General features: G+C 37.3%; 1 protein-coding gene across 2 annotated transcripts in view; it reads left to right on the top strand.

The window, feature by feature from the left end:
* Positions 1-17,163, top strand: part of ipo13b (importin 13b) — a 124,863-nt gene that overhangs the window by 86,514 nt on the left and 21,186 nt on the right. For both annotated transcript variants that reach the window (XM_073062987.1, XM_073062986.1), the window contains 4 exons: positions 4,428-4,565; positions 7,372-7,468; positions 15,365-15,417; positions 16,529-16,595. In XM_073062987.1, coding sequence (XP_072919088.1) covers positions 4,428-4,565; positions 7,372-7,468; positions 15,365-15,417; positions 16,529-16,595 — 355 coding nt within the window. The remainder of the gene's footprint in view (positions 1-4,427; positions 4,566-7,371; positions 7,469-15,364; positions 15,418-16,528; positions 16,596-17,163) is intronic.

Raw genomic sequence — 17,163 nt, 5'->3', positions numbered from 1 at the left:
AAAGATGAAAGCGATCATCCTGATTGTTATCAGCAAAAGGTGCAAAAACCAGCATCTGTGATGGTATGGGGGTGCATCAGTGCCCACGGCATGGGTGAGTTGCATGTATGTGAAGGTACCATTGACTCTGAGGCGTATATTAGGATTTTAGAGAGACATATGTTGCCATCAAGGCGACGTCTCTTCCTGGGACGTCCATACTTATTTCAGCAGGACAATGCCAGACCACGTTCTGCACAGGCTACAACAGCGTGGCTTTGTAGACACAGAGTGCGTATGCTTGACTGGCCTGCTGCCAGTCCAGATCTATCTCCTATTGTAAATGTATGGCGCATCATGAAGAGGAGAATCAGACAACGGAGACCACGGACTGATGAGCAGCTGAAGTCTTATATCAAGCAAGAATGGACAAAATTTCCAATTGCAAATCTACTACAATTAGTATCCTCAGTTCCAAAACGATTAAAAAGTGTTATTAAAAGGAAAGGTGATGTAACACAATGGTAAACATGCCTCTGTCCCAACTTTTGTTGAGTGTGTTGCAGCCATCAAATTCTAAATTTGTGTATATTTACAAAATACAATTAAGTTGGTCAGTAAAACTATTGAAAATCTTTTCTTTGTACTTTTGTCAGTTAAACAAAGGTTCGCATGAATTAACATATCACGGATTTTTGTTTTTATTGCATTTTGGAAAATATCCCAACTTTTCTGGAAACTGGGTTTGTATATGTTTACCTCACCCCACCTGCCTGCTTTCAACAGGAATTACTCCCTCCGCGATTCCCTTGTTCATTCGTCCCTCCCTCCCGGCACTTATCTCTGCAAGTGTCCCATGCTACACCTGCCCATACTTCTCCCTCATCTCCATTCATGGCCCCAGGCAGTCTTCCCACTGAGGCAACACTTTACCTGTGAATCTGCTGGGCTTGTTTATGGTGTCTGGTGCTCCTGATGCAGCCTCCTCTACTTAGATGAGACCTGTTGTAAATTGAGGGACCACTTCATTGAGCACCTCCGCACCATTCGCCACAAGCGGTACTTCCCGGTGGCTAAACATTGTAACTCCGATTCCCGTTCCCGTCCATGGCCTCCTTTCGTGCCAAGATGAGGTCACCCTCAGGATGAGGACAACACCTTGTCTGGGTAGCCTTCAGCCTGATGGCATAAATATTGGTATTTCCTTTCGGTATCAAAAAACACCCCCCACTTCCTATGTTCCCCTTTTACCTGTTTTCACCTCCCTATTACTTCCACCTGGATCCCCACCCCATTCCCTTTTTCCTATGTCCCACTCTCCTCTCTTATCAGATTATTTCTTCTCCAGACCTTGATCTTTTCCACCCACCTGGTTTCACCTATCACCTTCCAGCTAGCCTCTTTCCCCTCCCAACATCCTCCCCCTTCCTTCTCAGTCCTTAAGAAGGGTCTCGGCCCAAAATCGTCAACTATCTATTCGTTTCTATAGATGCTGCCCCAACTGCTGAGTTCCCACAGCATTTTGTGTGTGTATGTGTTGCTTTGAATTTGATAGTATAAAACTAGTATTGTACACTGTCTTTGTTCTCAGGGTGAGTATTGTAAATAAATGTGTCTAACACAGTAAAAGCGCAATACTAAACATTTCAATGAATGTTTGTTATAAGGGGGGGATATGTTGGAGTAGAGTAAGTAATAAAGGTGAAAGAGAAGAATAATTTCTACTTGTTGATAAGTAGAAGGCTACCAAGTGAACAAAGGCATCATACTTGCACAGAGGCATGTTTAAGACAAAAATAGATCAATATTTAAAAAAAAATTAAACAATGGTTTTTGTAAGGAAAGATCAGGGCTGTTAATGTGGTAAGTGCAGAGAATTAGTGTTGCTGGCAGGAGCTACTTGGCCTCCAGCCTACCAGATGTTGAAAGGACTAGATAAGGTGGATGTGGAGAGGATGTTTCCTCTGGTGGGGATATCCAGAACTGGAGGACACAGCCCCAAAATTGAGGGGTGACCTTTTAGAACAGAGGTAAGGAGGAATTTTTTTCAAGCCAAAGAGTGGTGAATCTTTGGAATGCACTGCCACAGGCTGTGGTGGAAGCCAAGTCCGTAGGTGCATTCAGAGTGGAAATTGATAGGTTCCTGATTGGTTGGGGCATCAAGGGATATGGTGAGAGGGCTGGTATGTGGGGTTGAATGAGATCCGGGATCAGCCACGATGGACTGGGCTCTATGGACTGAATGACCTAATTCTGCTCCTATGTCTTATGGCCTTGTGGCCTATTGTAAAGTTATTTTTTTCTACTATAGGATATGCTTCAATTTCACCACATTGACCATTGCAGTTACACCCAAATGATCCATTGAATCCATTTGTAGAAAACTTTTTTCTCTGCAAGGTCTGTAAGTAATTCAAAGAATGATGACTACAGGTCTGCAAATCTAATGTCAGTATTAGGGAAATTATTGGAAAACATTCTGAAAGGCAGAAATCTGCACCTAGAAAGGCGGGGACTAATTTAAAGTGGTCACCAATGAGATTGAAATTTTTGATGAGCTAGCCATATGTTTTAGCTCATGGAGTTGATGTGAACTACATGGCCTTCATAAGGACTGTGACAAGGTCTTGTGTGGGGAAACTAGCAGTTCATGGAATCCATGGTAAATTAGCAAATTGGATGCAAAATTAGCTTTGTGATAGATGGGCATGGACATGGCAGGTTGAACAGCTGGTTTCTATGCACTGTGACTCTGTATAGTGCTAGCAAGCAATTCATAACATGCTTTACAAATGTTATGAAACATATTTGAAAATCGATGATTACACTGTTACTCAGTAATTGAACTTTGATATTTATGAATGATACAGAAGGAAATGCTTTAAAACTGCCTACCACAAAACTTAAAATTCTCGTTGTGTTCATGTACCTTTGCGGGCTTGACCCCATCTTGGTAACTTTCTCTGGGCATCTTGAAACCTCTATACATCTTACTCACAATTTGCTCTGCCCTCTGACTTTATTTCATTGCCAGCATCCTGAGACTCTGTTTCTTTCCCCTTTGGTTACAGCCCAGCATTCAATAATGACATGTCCATTGCTAATATTTTCTGTCCATTAACCAGTCCTCAGTCCATATTGCCACCAGAACAACCTCTCACTCATTGTCAGCAAGACCAAGGAGCTGATTATTGACTTCAGAAGGAGGAAAATGGAGATCCATGAACCAGTCCTTCTTGGAGGATCAGAGATGGAGAGGGTCAGCAACTTCAAATTCCTTGGTGTAATCATTTCAGGGGATCTGTCCTGGGTCCAGCACACAAGTGCCATTACGAAGAAAGCAAGGCAGTGCCTCAGCTTTCTTGGAATTTGTGAAAATGTAGCATGTCATCTAAACCTTTGACAAACTTCTTTAGATGTATGGGGGAGAGTATGTTGACAGGTTGCAACACATTTTGGTATGGAATCAGCAATGCCCTTGAATGGAAAATCCTCAAAAAGTAGTGGATATGGCCCAGTTCATCACGGGTAAAGCCCTTCCCACAATTGCATACATCTGCACAGAGCACTGTCGCAGGAAAGCAGCGTCCATCATCAAGGACCCCTGTCATCCAGGCTGCGCTCTCTTCTCGCTGCTGCCATCAGGAAGGAGGTACAGGAGCCTCAAGACCCACACCACCAGTTTCAGGAATAATTATTACCCCTCAGTCATCAGGCTGTTGAACCAGGGGATAGCTTCACTCACCCCATCATTGAACTGTTCCTACCACAACCTTTGGACTCACTTTCAAGACCTGTACATCTCATGTTCTCAGTACTTATTGCCTATTGATTAATAATCATTATTATTTTCTTTTTTATTTTCACAGTTTGTTGTCTTTTGTATGTTGGTTGTTTGTCCATCCTGTTGCGTGTGGTGATTGATTCTTGTTGTGTTTCTTATATTTACTGTGAATGCCCACAAGAAAATGAATCTCAGGGTTGTATCTAGTTACATATAATACTTTGATAATAAATTTACTTTGAACTTTTGATCTTTGAATTTTGTTCAGTTATGCCACATTATAATCTACTAGATGCAGTGCTAAAATCTTAAAGAGATCTGTTAACGCAGGATGTCCTTTTATAAATTATTAGTTTTAAGTGTTCTCTCATATCTTTCCTACCAAAGTCAGGTAAATGTTCGTAGTTCTCAATTTTGTCTCCCTTTCCTTTCTTAAAAAGAGATTTTATTTATTTTTCACTCTTTGCTCTAATATTGTATTTGCCCTGTTAGCTGGGAAGGTTCTCGGTTGGGTTTTTGCACTTTAAAGCGATATTTATTAGTTGTAAAATATTTATTCTTTAAAGAAAGCTTCTATTTGGCTTTGTTTGTCAAGATCTTTATTGTAAGAAACATTCTAATTTGACCTTTGCTGTTTTAATAATTGAGGCTATCATTTTTTTAGGCTGTTTGCGCAATCTTCGAAAAGTCTGTGAAGACTCTTCTGGATGATTTTGCTCCGATGATCCCACAGCTTTCAGAAATGCTGGGTCAGATGTACAGTACAATTCCACAGGCATCTGCATTGGAACTAACACGCCAGGTAGAATCAATGCTTTTTTTTAATAAAATAAGATCTTCTATTTAGCCTTTTTTTTAATTCTCTAGAATTAGAGAAACATTTAAGTTTTTTCTGATAAATACACTTTTCCATTCCTTTCGCTGGTTGTCTGCCATATGAACAGGCAAACATTTTGATTTTTTAAGTGAATTAACACGAGCACGTAATGAAATAACTAACCATTATGTGGACTAAAACAACTTTCAAGCTGTAGCTTCAGTTTGTGGTTCATGCAGGTTCTAGAGGGGACTGAAGGAGTCATGAAAACCTGAAATATGAATTTTAAGCACCAGGCTCTTGAGTATACTTCTGTTGAATTCTTCTGGATTCACTACTGTTCAATACAAATTTTCACATCCAAAATATGGTGCTTCTTTGGTTCATCTGAAATACAGCCCAAAGTACTGAAAAAAGCAGAAAAAATATAAATGAACCAAATATCACTGATGAAATTTGATTAAATTGAACTGAATTTTTAAACTGAACCTTATGAGGAAAGATTGAGCTGGAGCTTTTCTCTTTGGCGTGAAGGAGAATGCGAGGTCACTTGTTAAAGGTGTATTAAGATTATGAGAGGCATAGGTATGGACATCCAGTGCCTTTCTCCCAGGGTGGCATTGGTCAATACCAGAGGGCATCTATTTTAGGTGAAAGGACTAAAACTTAGAGAAGTCGGAGGTAGGTGCCCGGAATTCTGCTATGTCCTGTCGTCTGTTGTGTGTGTATTCAGAGATGCTGTCCTACACACCACTATTGTAATGCATAGTTCATTTGAGTTACTGTTAGCTTGAACCAGTCTGGCCATTCTCCTCTAATCAATATGATTATATTCAAACAAAAAGATAACAGTTAACATATTAAAAACAATTAAGGTGAAGATTTTCTAGTAAAATGTAACTTAACTTTCTCTTTGCTTTCTTAAACCAAGCTGTACAATCTCCTTTGAGATCAGTAGAATGACAGCTCTTCTGGTATAGAATCCTACATCAGCTTCTGTGTTAGTGTAGGTTCTCAACTAAAAGCTCAATGTATCCCTGCCGTTTTCACAGATACTGGTTGATCTGCTAATTTTTCCAGCAGTTTAATTTTTGTTCCAGATTCCAACAATTCCAGCCTTTTGTTTCTCAGTAAAATTTGTATCAGTAAACTGAATCTGTTGCCGTCTAGAATTTCTGCATTTGACAGTGGCTGAATGCTAATTGTTCCAACTGGAATCTCAGGTGGTAGCTTTTGAGATGGAGGCCATTCACATTCTTTCTGTTTTGATGTGCTATCTGAACCACTGAATATTTTCCACATTAACAATGATTTGTTTTTGCATAGTACAGACTTGGTGCAGGAACCTAACTGCCCTAAACTAGCATGTAAAGTATAATGACTTATTTCTACAGTAGTGTTTGTCATATCCTTTATAGAAATCTAAGTGTAGCATATAGATTAGTTCCCCTTATCAACAGCATATCTTTTTTTTAAACAATCCGAATAATTTGTTCAAATGTAATTTGTGTCTTTTGCAAGTAGAATTCTTCACTCTCGTTTGAAGATGAATTTAGAACGCATGGTTAAGTAAGGCCATATATTAATCAAATAAGTGGATTGAATAAGCACTCAGAGCAGCATTTCTAAATGGCTTCACCCAACCATGGCAATGTCTGTAACCATTTCTAAATTGATTAAATTCTTTGTGGCTCCATGGGATAGTTATTTATTAACAGAATCATGGTTATTATCACTGACGTATGTCGTGAAACTTGTTGTTTTGTAGCAGCAGCACAGTGCAATACATTTAAAAATTACTATTTTAAACTAAATAGTGAAAAAGAGGAATAGTGAGGTAGCGTTCATGGGTTCATGGACCATTTAAAAAAACAGATGGGAGAGGTAACTGTCCAGTTGTAACCTGTTGAATGTGGTTATTCATCTGTTTCTGCTCGATGATAGTAATAAGAAGAGGGCATATACAAGGTGGTGAGCATCCTTAATGATGAATGCTGCCTCTTTGAAGCGTCGTCTTTTGAAGATGTTCTCAGTGGACCAGACTGAGTCCACAACCCTCTGCAGCCTCTTTGATCCTGCACAATGGAGCCTCCATTTTAGGTGGTGATATAACCAGTCAGAATGCTCTCCAGCATACATTTGTAGAAATTTGCTAGAGTCTTTGATGACATATCAAATCTTTGTGATTTCATCAATTTGTTGGCCTAGAATGGATCCTCTGAGATATTAATGCCAGAAACTTGAAGCTGCTCAACTTTTCACCACTGACCCCTTAATGAGGACTGGTGTGTGTTCTCCAGACTTTGCTTTCCTGAATTCCACAATGAGTGCAAGGGAATTGTTGCAACACCTTTCAACCAACTGATCCATCTCTACGTCTTCCAATGCCATCTGAGATTCTGTCAACAACTGTGGTGTCATCGGCATATTTATAGATGGTGTTTAAGATGTGCCTAACCACGCAAGTCTTTAGAGAGAAAGGAGAGTGTGTAGTGGTCAAAGATACTTTTAGAAGGAATTATGAAGCCATGCCAGTGAAAAAACAGTTAAAAATAATTAGAAGTGTGCCATTATCTTGGTGAGGCACCCATTGAATTGACATTCTTGATGTATTCTGTTCTACTCCAATCCCAATTTGCATAGCGTGCGGGATGTGCTCCAGATTAATATTTTCAAGGTCGCTGTTTATTAATGGTTTTTATTGAGTTTCTGTTTTTTGTTTGATCTAGCTCCTTTATTTTCCTTATGTGACTACAAATGTATTGTTTACTTGGGTTATTATCTTTTTCAGCTAGTGCACATATTTGCCACTGATTCAACTCATTTTGTCCCAGTAAAGGCTCTGTTCCTCCTTGTCACTTCTGTGACCCTCTCAATCTTCCAACAAGGTAGGTCATCATACTTTTAAATTTGAATCATTTTGACATACCTAATGTGTGCTGCTGTGTTTTTTTTTGCTCGTCTTTCAACCATTGTGATCATGCTGGTGGTTTTCTTGTATGTTTCCTGGTTTCATTGCTATTCAGTGAGGTTTATGCAGCCACGTAATCCTCCCTGAATCTTAAAGTTACTTAATTAGCAATGAAAAATTACCATTTTACATGTATGATGCAAAAATAAAATGTTTAATTCTTGTAAAATCACGTCTGTTTGTCTCATGACCTTGGATTTCCAATAAAACAACCGAATGTGGATGAGAAGATGATTTTCTGTTGGCAGTTTCCATATGTGGTGCATTAATGATTTGTGTACTCACATGCACATGAAGAGAATGTTTGTATTCTTTCTGGGATGATTAAATCTCAAACCACTTTGAGGTATTATTCTTACGGTGATAGTTTGCTGTGCAGGTTGTGAAATGGGTTGCCTATGGATGAAGAGTTAAATCCAGCCTCCTCAAATTGCATATCAGCTTAGATAAACATTTGAAAAATATGTAAAATTTATTGATTTTTTGGTAGGTATGGAAAACTCAAGATAATAAGATTGGAGTGGAGAAAACAGATGGAGTTTTATTTTGGCTTCATTTTTACCTAAAAATGACTGTCTAAAAAAAATTCTTATTTATTTTTTAGGATATAGTTTACAGTGTAGGTGAGGGAAATTAGTAGATTTTAAAAAGGCATTTCAGACTCATTCTCATGGTATGTTATTAAGAGATCATAGTATTGGGATTAATGTAATAGCATGGTTCGAGGATTAGCTAAAGAGCAGAAAGTGAAACAGGGATAAGTGCATAACTTTCATATTGGTAGAAGTTTACTGTTGGGTACCATAGAATCAATGCTAAGATGCTTTACTGTTTAGAATCTGGTATACTGATTTAAGGGACTGAATGTTATTTACTCAGTTTGTTGATAATGTAGAGTGTGGTAGGGAACTAAGCTGCAAGGAAGATGCAGAATGCCTGGGAAGATGCATGTACTTCCTTGAATAAGTGAACATGAAGATGGAAGCTCAAGTGTAACATAAAATTGTTTTTTTTTATTTTTGCAGTTGGATAGAATATTGTAAATGGTGATAGTTTTTAAATATTTGTTTTTACTGTTTTACCATTTGCATATCTATGAGCACAAAACACAAATACAAATATTTATGGTGGCAAATTGGATGTTGATTGTTATTGCATAGGCTATTGGGATGGTAGAATGAGGAAGTCTTGCAATAAATGTACAGAACTTGGAGACAAAACCTAGAGCCATCTATACAGATCTTATCTCTGAACCCAATGAAATATAAACGTAGTATAACAAAAGTTTGGCAGAGTGATTCCTGGAAAAATGGTGCCATCTAAATTATTGAAAGATCAAAAACAAAACAGTAAGCACGACATGTAGATCTGGAAGCCTTTAGCTGAACAGTATTTTCAAAAAAAAGGAGCATGTCCTGTAGACCCCTAAGTAGGTCGAGCATAATCAGCTGAGGATACTAAGTATAGAAGAAAGTTAAAACTTTCATATAGAAACATGAATTACCTTGGCATCAAAGCCATATTTGAGCAGAATTAAGTGCTGGATGTGGATTGAAAGGTCATAAATTTAACATAAATTTAAGGTCATAAATTTGACTTTTTTAAAGGATATATTGTACTTTGGTTCTATGTTTGTAATAAGTAACTTTCTTTTTTTGTAATAATTTGCATAGCTGTTAATAGTTTTTAATTGTCAGGAAACATAGGTTTGACTAGGGGCAAAATCACAACCCTAGGTTTGGCTTCTGTCAAAGACTGATAAGTATTTCAGAGCAGGGCCATCAAACTCCCTCCATTTGATGACGACTTGCCTTGCTGGACACTACAGGACCCATTAATCTAGTTAAGATACATCAGTGCAGTTTAGAATGGTTATTGAGTGTAATCATCTGGTTGGCAGATTGAATCTGACACAATTTGACCCATTCATTTTAGAAATTTAAAATACAAGGAGTAGAAGTAAAAGAAACTCAGTCTACAGGCTCTGGAAATCTGAAATAAAATCAGAAAGTGCTTAAACACTCAGTAGTTCAAACAACATCTGTGGAAAGAGAAACAGCATTTGGAACTTTGATAAATAAGATAATTAAGAAAAAAGAGTACTGCTAATGTATGGTTTAATAAGGTACCATTATAGAAAATTAAACTTATTATTTATTTTAAATTGTTTTTAGCAAAGTACTTTTTAAAAAATCTGTGTGAGGCTTTTCCTTAATTTTCCTTAAATCATAGGAACAGACATAGGCCAACAGACATATAATGAGTGTATAATCTATTCACTATTTGATGGCTATATACCTGTAATTTCTCTGTTCCTCATTTCTTAATGCTTTTGGCTGCAATAAATTAACAATGTTTGATTTCTAAAATTAACATCAATGGCCAATTTGTTCAGAACACCTATCTCCTATTTATTTTAATCTTATTCCACTAAACTTTGATCTTCTGATTTCCTTCCTGGCCCCTGTGAAACTTCTATTATCAATGGTCTTTCAATTTTATCTTTATTTGTTTCACCTTTGCCATCCATTCTATCCTATTCCATTTGCAGCTTTATTTCAAATTCTCTCATCAGATTTCTGCCCTTGCTGCAGAACTTTTCAGTCAATAATCATTTACACAAGTGATATGCTTTATAACAATGATCATTAAGCATTATCCTTTACAACCTTCCTTGCCTGCCTATATTATTATTAAAAAAATCAGATTTTAAATGTTTGAACAATTATTTAGTGTCACATTACTCGTGTTTTTTGAAGTTTAGCGCATTATATTGGATTTAAATGTTCTGGATTTTCATGATTGAGTGTAGGGAACTCTGTGCATGTGTCTGGACAAACTAATTGCATCAGAGAAGCTGAAACACTCATTGAGAATTGAATCCTACCAGTTAAACATGTTTGTAGGTTGCAGTTTTCCTCTTTGTTTGCCAAGAAGATAAACCCTGTGCGTTATTTTGCTTCTATTTAAAAGTTTGAGATCAATGGAAACTGTTGCTTCTCTGAAATGCCAATCTATTTAGTTTGTTTGGCATAGGTATTTACTACAGTCTGTTGAAATATCCAAAATCACTTTTAACGCAATTGTAATAAATATTTAATGCACTGTAAGTATTTTTCAGCAAGAAGCTCTAGGTGCTCTAAATCTGAAGGACAGGTAACAGCTACGGAGAGAGAACAGTTAACATTTCAGGATGGTGACTTACTATCAGAATCTTTTGCCAAATTGATGAGAGGAAGTCAGACTAGTAGATTAACTCCTGTTTTACACTGCATAAATACACCCAATCTGAATACTTACAGAATTTTCTGACTCTAATATCAATATTATAGTATCTAGAACAAATGTGGCGAGTAAGTTTTTAAAATCTTTTCCCAGGGTGCTTTACTTTTAAGGTAATCAATGGTTAATTTGAAATGGTGAAAATGATTGCACGTCACCCTTAGTTTCCTTAATTTATTTCTTTATCAACATGTGGTGTTCAGGAGGTTTTAAGCTGGCCTTCGGTTCTGGTCTTATCTGATGCTAGTAGTAGAGCTTCCAGTGACAAGATGGAAATGCTCATCTTGCTGCTCTTTTACACTACTTTCAGATTTTCTTATGCTTTAGAGAAGTGTATGATAATAAGGTGTGTCTGTTCACATATTTCAAAAAATATTTGTGATATTACTACTACAATAATAGTACCAGATGCAGGGGCTCAGCATTTAATTGGTAACCTGTGGTTGCTCCAGAGTTAACAGTTCTGTCCTTGTTAGTTCCCTGGAGTTTGATCTGTCTCCAGGGGCTTGAGGCTTAGTTCCCAATATAAATTTTCCAGATTATTTGGATGAGTGATTTGTGTTCAGCACACAGCCAAATGTCTGCTCTACCAGAGAACCATAGGATTTGTGCATTGGAAAAATTGTAACCTCCATGGTATGATTTCATGAATGTAATTTTTTTAGTATTTGCTACAGAATTTGTATTATCATTAATTTATTAAATTGTGAAAGTTAGTAATTTTCTTGCCTAGGCCACGATATGTAGATGGCAATCACATTTTCGTTGCCATCTTTGCTGAAATCAGGTTATTCAGTATAGAGGAACTGTAATTTTCTGTCCTAGGTGGTAGTTTAGAATATTTAGTCATGGAAAAAGATAGCACATATTCTATATGATTGTGTTGGTGCTGCCTGTGTGTCTGTTATGCCTTTGTGAACCTTTGCCTGTGAATGAATTGGAGGGTTGAAGGTTCAATCACACTCCAAAGAAATGAGCATATTATCAAGTTTGAGATGGAGTGTTCAGCTGTTGGAGGTGCCATCTTTCAGGGACCCTATTCGATCTTGGCCAATAATTATCTCTCTGCCAGTAGTATTAAAATAAGTCCATCTGGTGTTCATTACATTTTGTTTGCTGAAGCTTGTTGTGCCGCTGTGTTTCTCACCTGACCACTGTGATTGCAATTCAAAAGTACTTTGGCTGAAAAGCACTTTAGGATATCCTGGAAGGCTTGGTAGAAGATTTATTTTGTAATGTTATCAGTTAGCAGCATACGGAATTTGTGATGTAGAAATGTGGGTTTTTTTTTGGCATGTGATGCCATAGTGAGTAATAATGTTAGATTAGTAATTGGGAACACTGGGTTAATAATCTTGAAAATATTTGTTCTAATTTACAGTAGCAATTTTAACATTTGAATGCAACTGATGTGAAGCTGTCAGATTGTCACAAATAATCTCAGTCACACACACAAAATGCTGGAGGAACACAGCAGGCCAGACTGCGTCTATGGAAAAAAGTACTTTCAACATTCTGGGCCGAAATGTTGACTGTACTTTTTTCCATAGATGCTGCTTAGCCTGTTGAGTTCCTCCAGCATTTTGTGTGTGTTGCTGGGATTTCCGGCATCCACAGATTTTCTCTTGTTTGTGATTTGACAAATAATCTGACATTTTATTATTTGATAAATTAATTTTTATTGTCCAAGTATGCATGTACAATACAACTCGTGACATTTGTCTACTCCAGACAGACATGAAATAGAGAAAGACCATGGATGTTGATGAAGGAAAAGACATCAATTCCCTCACCAACCACCCCACATGAAAAAGAAAAGAAACAAAACTCCCAGACCCCAAAATTCCCCCTTCCCTGCAGCAACAAACAGCCACAATAACAATCACCGACCCTCTACACATAACAATCCCTGACCCCCTCAGTCGCAGAAAAGAACAGTGACAGTAGCACCAAACCCCCAACCCCTCCCCCTTACATACAAAAATTAACAGATCACAGGAAAGAAAGCACCGAAAAAACTGAAGGAAACCAATATAAATTACAGTCCAATAATAACAATAAATCTCAGAATATATCTTCTGATGGCTGCATTAACTCCTGCTCCACAGCAATGTTCCCTTTATGTTGCCTTTGGAAATAGTTTAACAAATCAGGTATTCACATCAAACACCATCTAATGTTAGACTTGGTCTCAGGGTAACAACAGGCAGTTGGGGCATGAGAATGTGGTCGTTGTGATCAATTGAATGGAACATTTGAGGCTTTGGCAGAGATCAAAATGATTATGCCGAAGTTGTTTTAATTAATAATTTAATATTAAAGAGCTATGATATAGAATGGAGTCAGGAGCATGAATCCACAGTTTAGGCAGCAACTTAAACAAGCAGGGTGTGATTCCATACCTGACCCCCCCCCCCCCCCCCCCGCAACCCCAAAAAAGCTTATGATTCCTAGTGGTGCATTTTATATAGTATTTTGAAGAATTTACCTTTTTAAAAAATTCTCATCCTTTGTTTATCTGTGATTTTAGAACATTTTTTGACATCTAAACATGACATTGCATCCCATTAAACTTCCTGCTAGTGATAGTATAATTGTTTGCATTTGTACATTTTCTGGTCAAACCCTGCAGATTACTGATGTGTTATAGTATTCTTGGTTCTTGAAGAAATGTCACTCAGGGTGTGTGCTGCGAGGCCAGGATGCTCTGACTACTCTGCTAGGGAACCAATACTGATTCTTGCCTGCCACTGGCATTCTTGCACCAGTCAGTTACCCATGACTTTGGAGAGGATGCCCATGAAAGTATTGGGTGCGCAGAGTGAATGTTTTAGCTGCTCATTAATGAAATACATGTCCCTGGGTTGTAGCATATCTTGCACAGTTAGTACTGGTCGTAGCGGGCAACTAACAGCATTGTCCATGTGTTGGCATTCCTTTCTTAATGGTAATAAGCTCAATGACCAGTGAGCACTGTCAAAATTACCTCTGAAATCTGTGAGCCGGGAAAGGGTTGTGCAGCTAAACGGAGAAGACAACAGCTTCCATCCAATCCAACATAAGGCGATGAGAGAATCGAAAGTTTCAGGTGGACAGTCAATACATGGAGCGAGTATTTGCAGTCCCCAGCATTGGCTTACTAGTCGTATGTCTAAGATGAGTAACCTGAGCACTTGTCCCAGGCATTGCTGGAGCACTGGCCGGGGGTGGGGGGTGGGGGGGGGGGGAAGAGAAGAGAGTGTGTGTGTGTGTGTGTGTGTGTGTGTGTGTGTGTGTGTGTGTGTGTGTGTGTGTGTGTGTGTGTGTGTGTGTGTGTGTGTGTGTGTGTGTGTGTGTGTGTCTTCATGTAATGGATGATTTTCTGACTTGGCAACTGTACTAATGTCTTCCATAAGAAATTCTGTGTTGAAGCATCTAAGAAGAATATATTGTACCAGAACTATGTAGTATCTTGTTAATTGATTTCTTTTGAAGGCTGCAGTGTGCTGAATGCTGTTAGATCACAATAATATGAATGGAAAAATAATATAACATGATAGGGTCTCAGTATATTTAAGGATTGGAGTAACTTGTATAAGCAAAATTAAGACATAAAGTTCTATACTAACAAGTATTATTATTATACTTCCTACATTTTAAAGACTATTATTTGCATGACTTCACACACAAAATGCTGGAGGAACTCAGCAGGCCAGGCAGCATCTATAGGGAGAGAAAAAGTACAGTTGATGTTTCAAGCTAAAACTCTGCCCAAAATGTCAACTGTTCTTTCTTCTATAGATGCTGCCTGGCCTGTTGAGCTCCTCCAGCAGTTTGTGTGTGTTGCTTGGATTTCCAGCATCTGTAGATTTTCTCTTGTTTGTTATTTGCATGACTTTGAAGTCTTTCAGAAATTCTGTGTGACAGTGACCAACAGCTACTTAATTTGTTGGACCTTGGCTGGTATTAGAAAAAAGAAATTAGTTCATAGGAGATGTGTAATTTTTTTAAACTTTAAAAGTGAATTTTGGATGTTATCTGTCTGGATCAGGGGCATACCAACAGAAATTAAAACTTTAAATTTTTAAGATGTCTGTGAATTTTGTGATGTCAAAATCTTCCAAAAAAAAAGTGTTTTTCTAACATTTTCAATAGTGCAGACCTTTTTCAAAAAAAGTCAGGTCAGACATCCCTAAGTGATATAACGTTTTAGGTTATAGAATTACAAACTTTTCCTCTTCAATCCAAAAATACGTATTGCACAGTCTATTAGAATTTCTGTTAAGTTTCCAGTTCTTTGAAAATTGCCTTGGGTTCTTGACAAAAAGCACATTTTTGATCGGTTATCTCTATACCTGGGTTTCAATCTTCTTTGCTGTTTATTTATTTTGGGTTCTGAAGTTTCATATTTCTGTACATTCTTTTGTTTAACTGCTTTAAGCTATTCATTGTACCCCCTCACTGTAACTGTTATGTAGAGTTCATGAGACAATAAGAATATTGATTTGTTGTTTGTATATTATTTCTTAAGTTACATCTTATTATATTTTAGGACCCAGGGATCATCCTGATATTGTTGATTCATTTATGCAACTCCTGGCACAGGTGTGTTTTTGTTTCTTATTTCATTCACTTTCTTTTTTTTGTTTAATTAAACCTGAAATCAGCTTTTTTTTTTGTTTACAAGCTTGCAGAAATAAATTGTAGGTTAATTTGAGGTTCTTAAGGCATGTTGAATGACTGAACGCAGCTGTTTTGTGGATTTGTAGTAGTCGGCATTGGGAGCAGTTTTGATCACTGTTCTTCACTGACAGAAAAGGTATCTTACATCAGCAGTCAGACCACTTTGTGAATTCCATGTCAAGATTTGGTGTGGTTTCATAATGTTTTGTGCTGTTTGTATTTCATAGCCAGATGGAGTTTAAGCATGTGCCAAGTGACTAGAAGGTCATGAGGAAGTATTGGAAAGGATATTATGGACGAGATCTAAACTGAATTAGTTTATGACCTTGTGCAGCTAAACTAATCATGCGACAGTGTGGACAGCGGTATTGCTTGGGGGGTTGTATTTACTACACCCATGAGTTAATTGTGTCCTTCAGAGTAATAATACTATTGAATATCAAACCAATCTGCCATAAAGATTACAGTACTTTCAGAATATTGTTGTTTCTTTCATATATACACAATTCACTTGTGCCTGATTGTTATTGGTCATATATTCTACACTGAAGTCAGGGATGGCTTCATCAACTATTCTCTCAAACATTGATGACCTGTGATGTATTTCCATTTATGTGAAATTCCTGTTTATTTATCATTCATATTATGTACTATTTCATAAAATATTTTGAAATTTGTAATCCCACTTCAATTTTATTTTGGGGAATAATTCTGATCTTTTTATTTTCTTCCAGCTCATTTGTTACTCTGTGCATAGTCCCTATCATAAACAAAGATTTCACTCCTTTCCTGTGCAGAAATGTGTCCCTAGATTGGATTGATTGAGGACATGCTCCACAGGGCATCAAAGACAAGAGTTCAATATTATCACTGCCAGGCTTTAGTAGCATGGCTCTCTAGTGCACTGCCAAGCTACCTGTGTGGAAACTGAGGCACCCAATGAAGAGCATTCTCAATATTGAGGATTTGGTAGTAACCTGGAGTTATTACCAATTTATGAATGATTTAATTAAGCTTTGTATCTAATTCTTAGGCTCTCAAAAGGAAGCCAGATTTATTTTTAGCAGAGAACTGTGATGTGAAGGCATTGTTTCAGTGCGGTAAGTAACAAAAGTGTCTAGTACCAGCTTCATAGTTCTTAAGCTTTTAAATTTCTGTTTATGCTGTTAGTGTTGTTGAATAAGATTAAACTTAAGAAACCAAATTTTAACAGAAGTGGAATGTCCTTCTGTATATATAATGTTGACATCTTGTTCTCTTTATTTCCCCAAAATGCTTTTTATTGTTTTGCATGTCTATGAGTGAAGCTTTCCAGAGTTCCCACTGGCTTTTCAGACATCTCCAAGGAATAACTTGGAAATTATTATCTCTTTAAATTATTAACCATTTATTGGATATGCACATTAAAAGTACTTTTAAACAATATGATTTTAAAGTAACAAGATGACATGACAAGCCGACCAGTGATTTATAAATTTAATATATCCTTACTCATAAGAATGATTTAATTTTCTCCTATTTTCTTATAACATTCTTTTCCACTTGCTTTCTTTCTCCTCCAGAAATGGTTTTGCTAGTATTTCTGTGAACTTCCACTTGTAGACTGGTTCATTAATCTCTGTGAGGGCAACATTCAGAACTTTGAAAGTTAAGATGCCTTCCTAGAGA

The sequence above is a fragment of the Hemitrygon akajei genome, chromosome 12 (genome assembly GCF_048418815.1).
Source record: "Hemitrygon akajei chromosome 12, sHemAka1.3, whole genome shotgun sequence".
Lineage (NCBI taxonomy): Eukaryota > Metazoa > Chordata > Chondrichthyes > Myliobatiformes > Dasyatidae > Hemitrygon > Hemitrygon akajei.
This window is presented reverse-complemented; position numbering and strand designations above follow the sequence as displayed.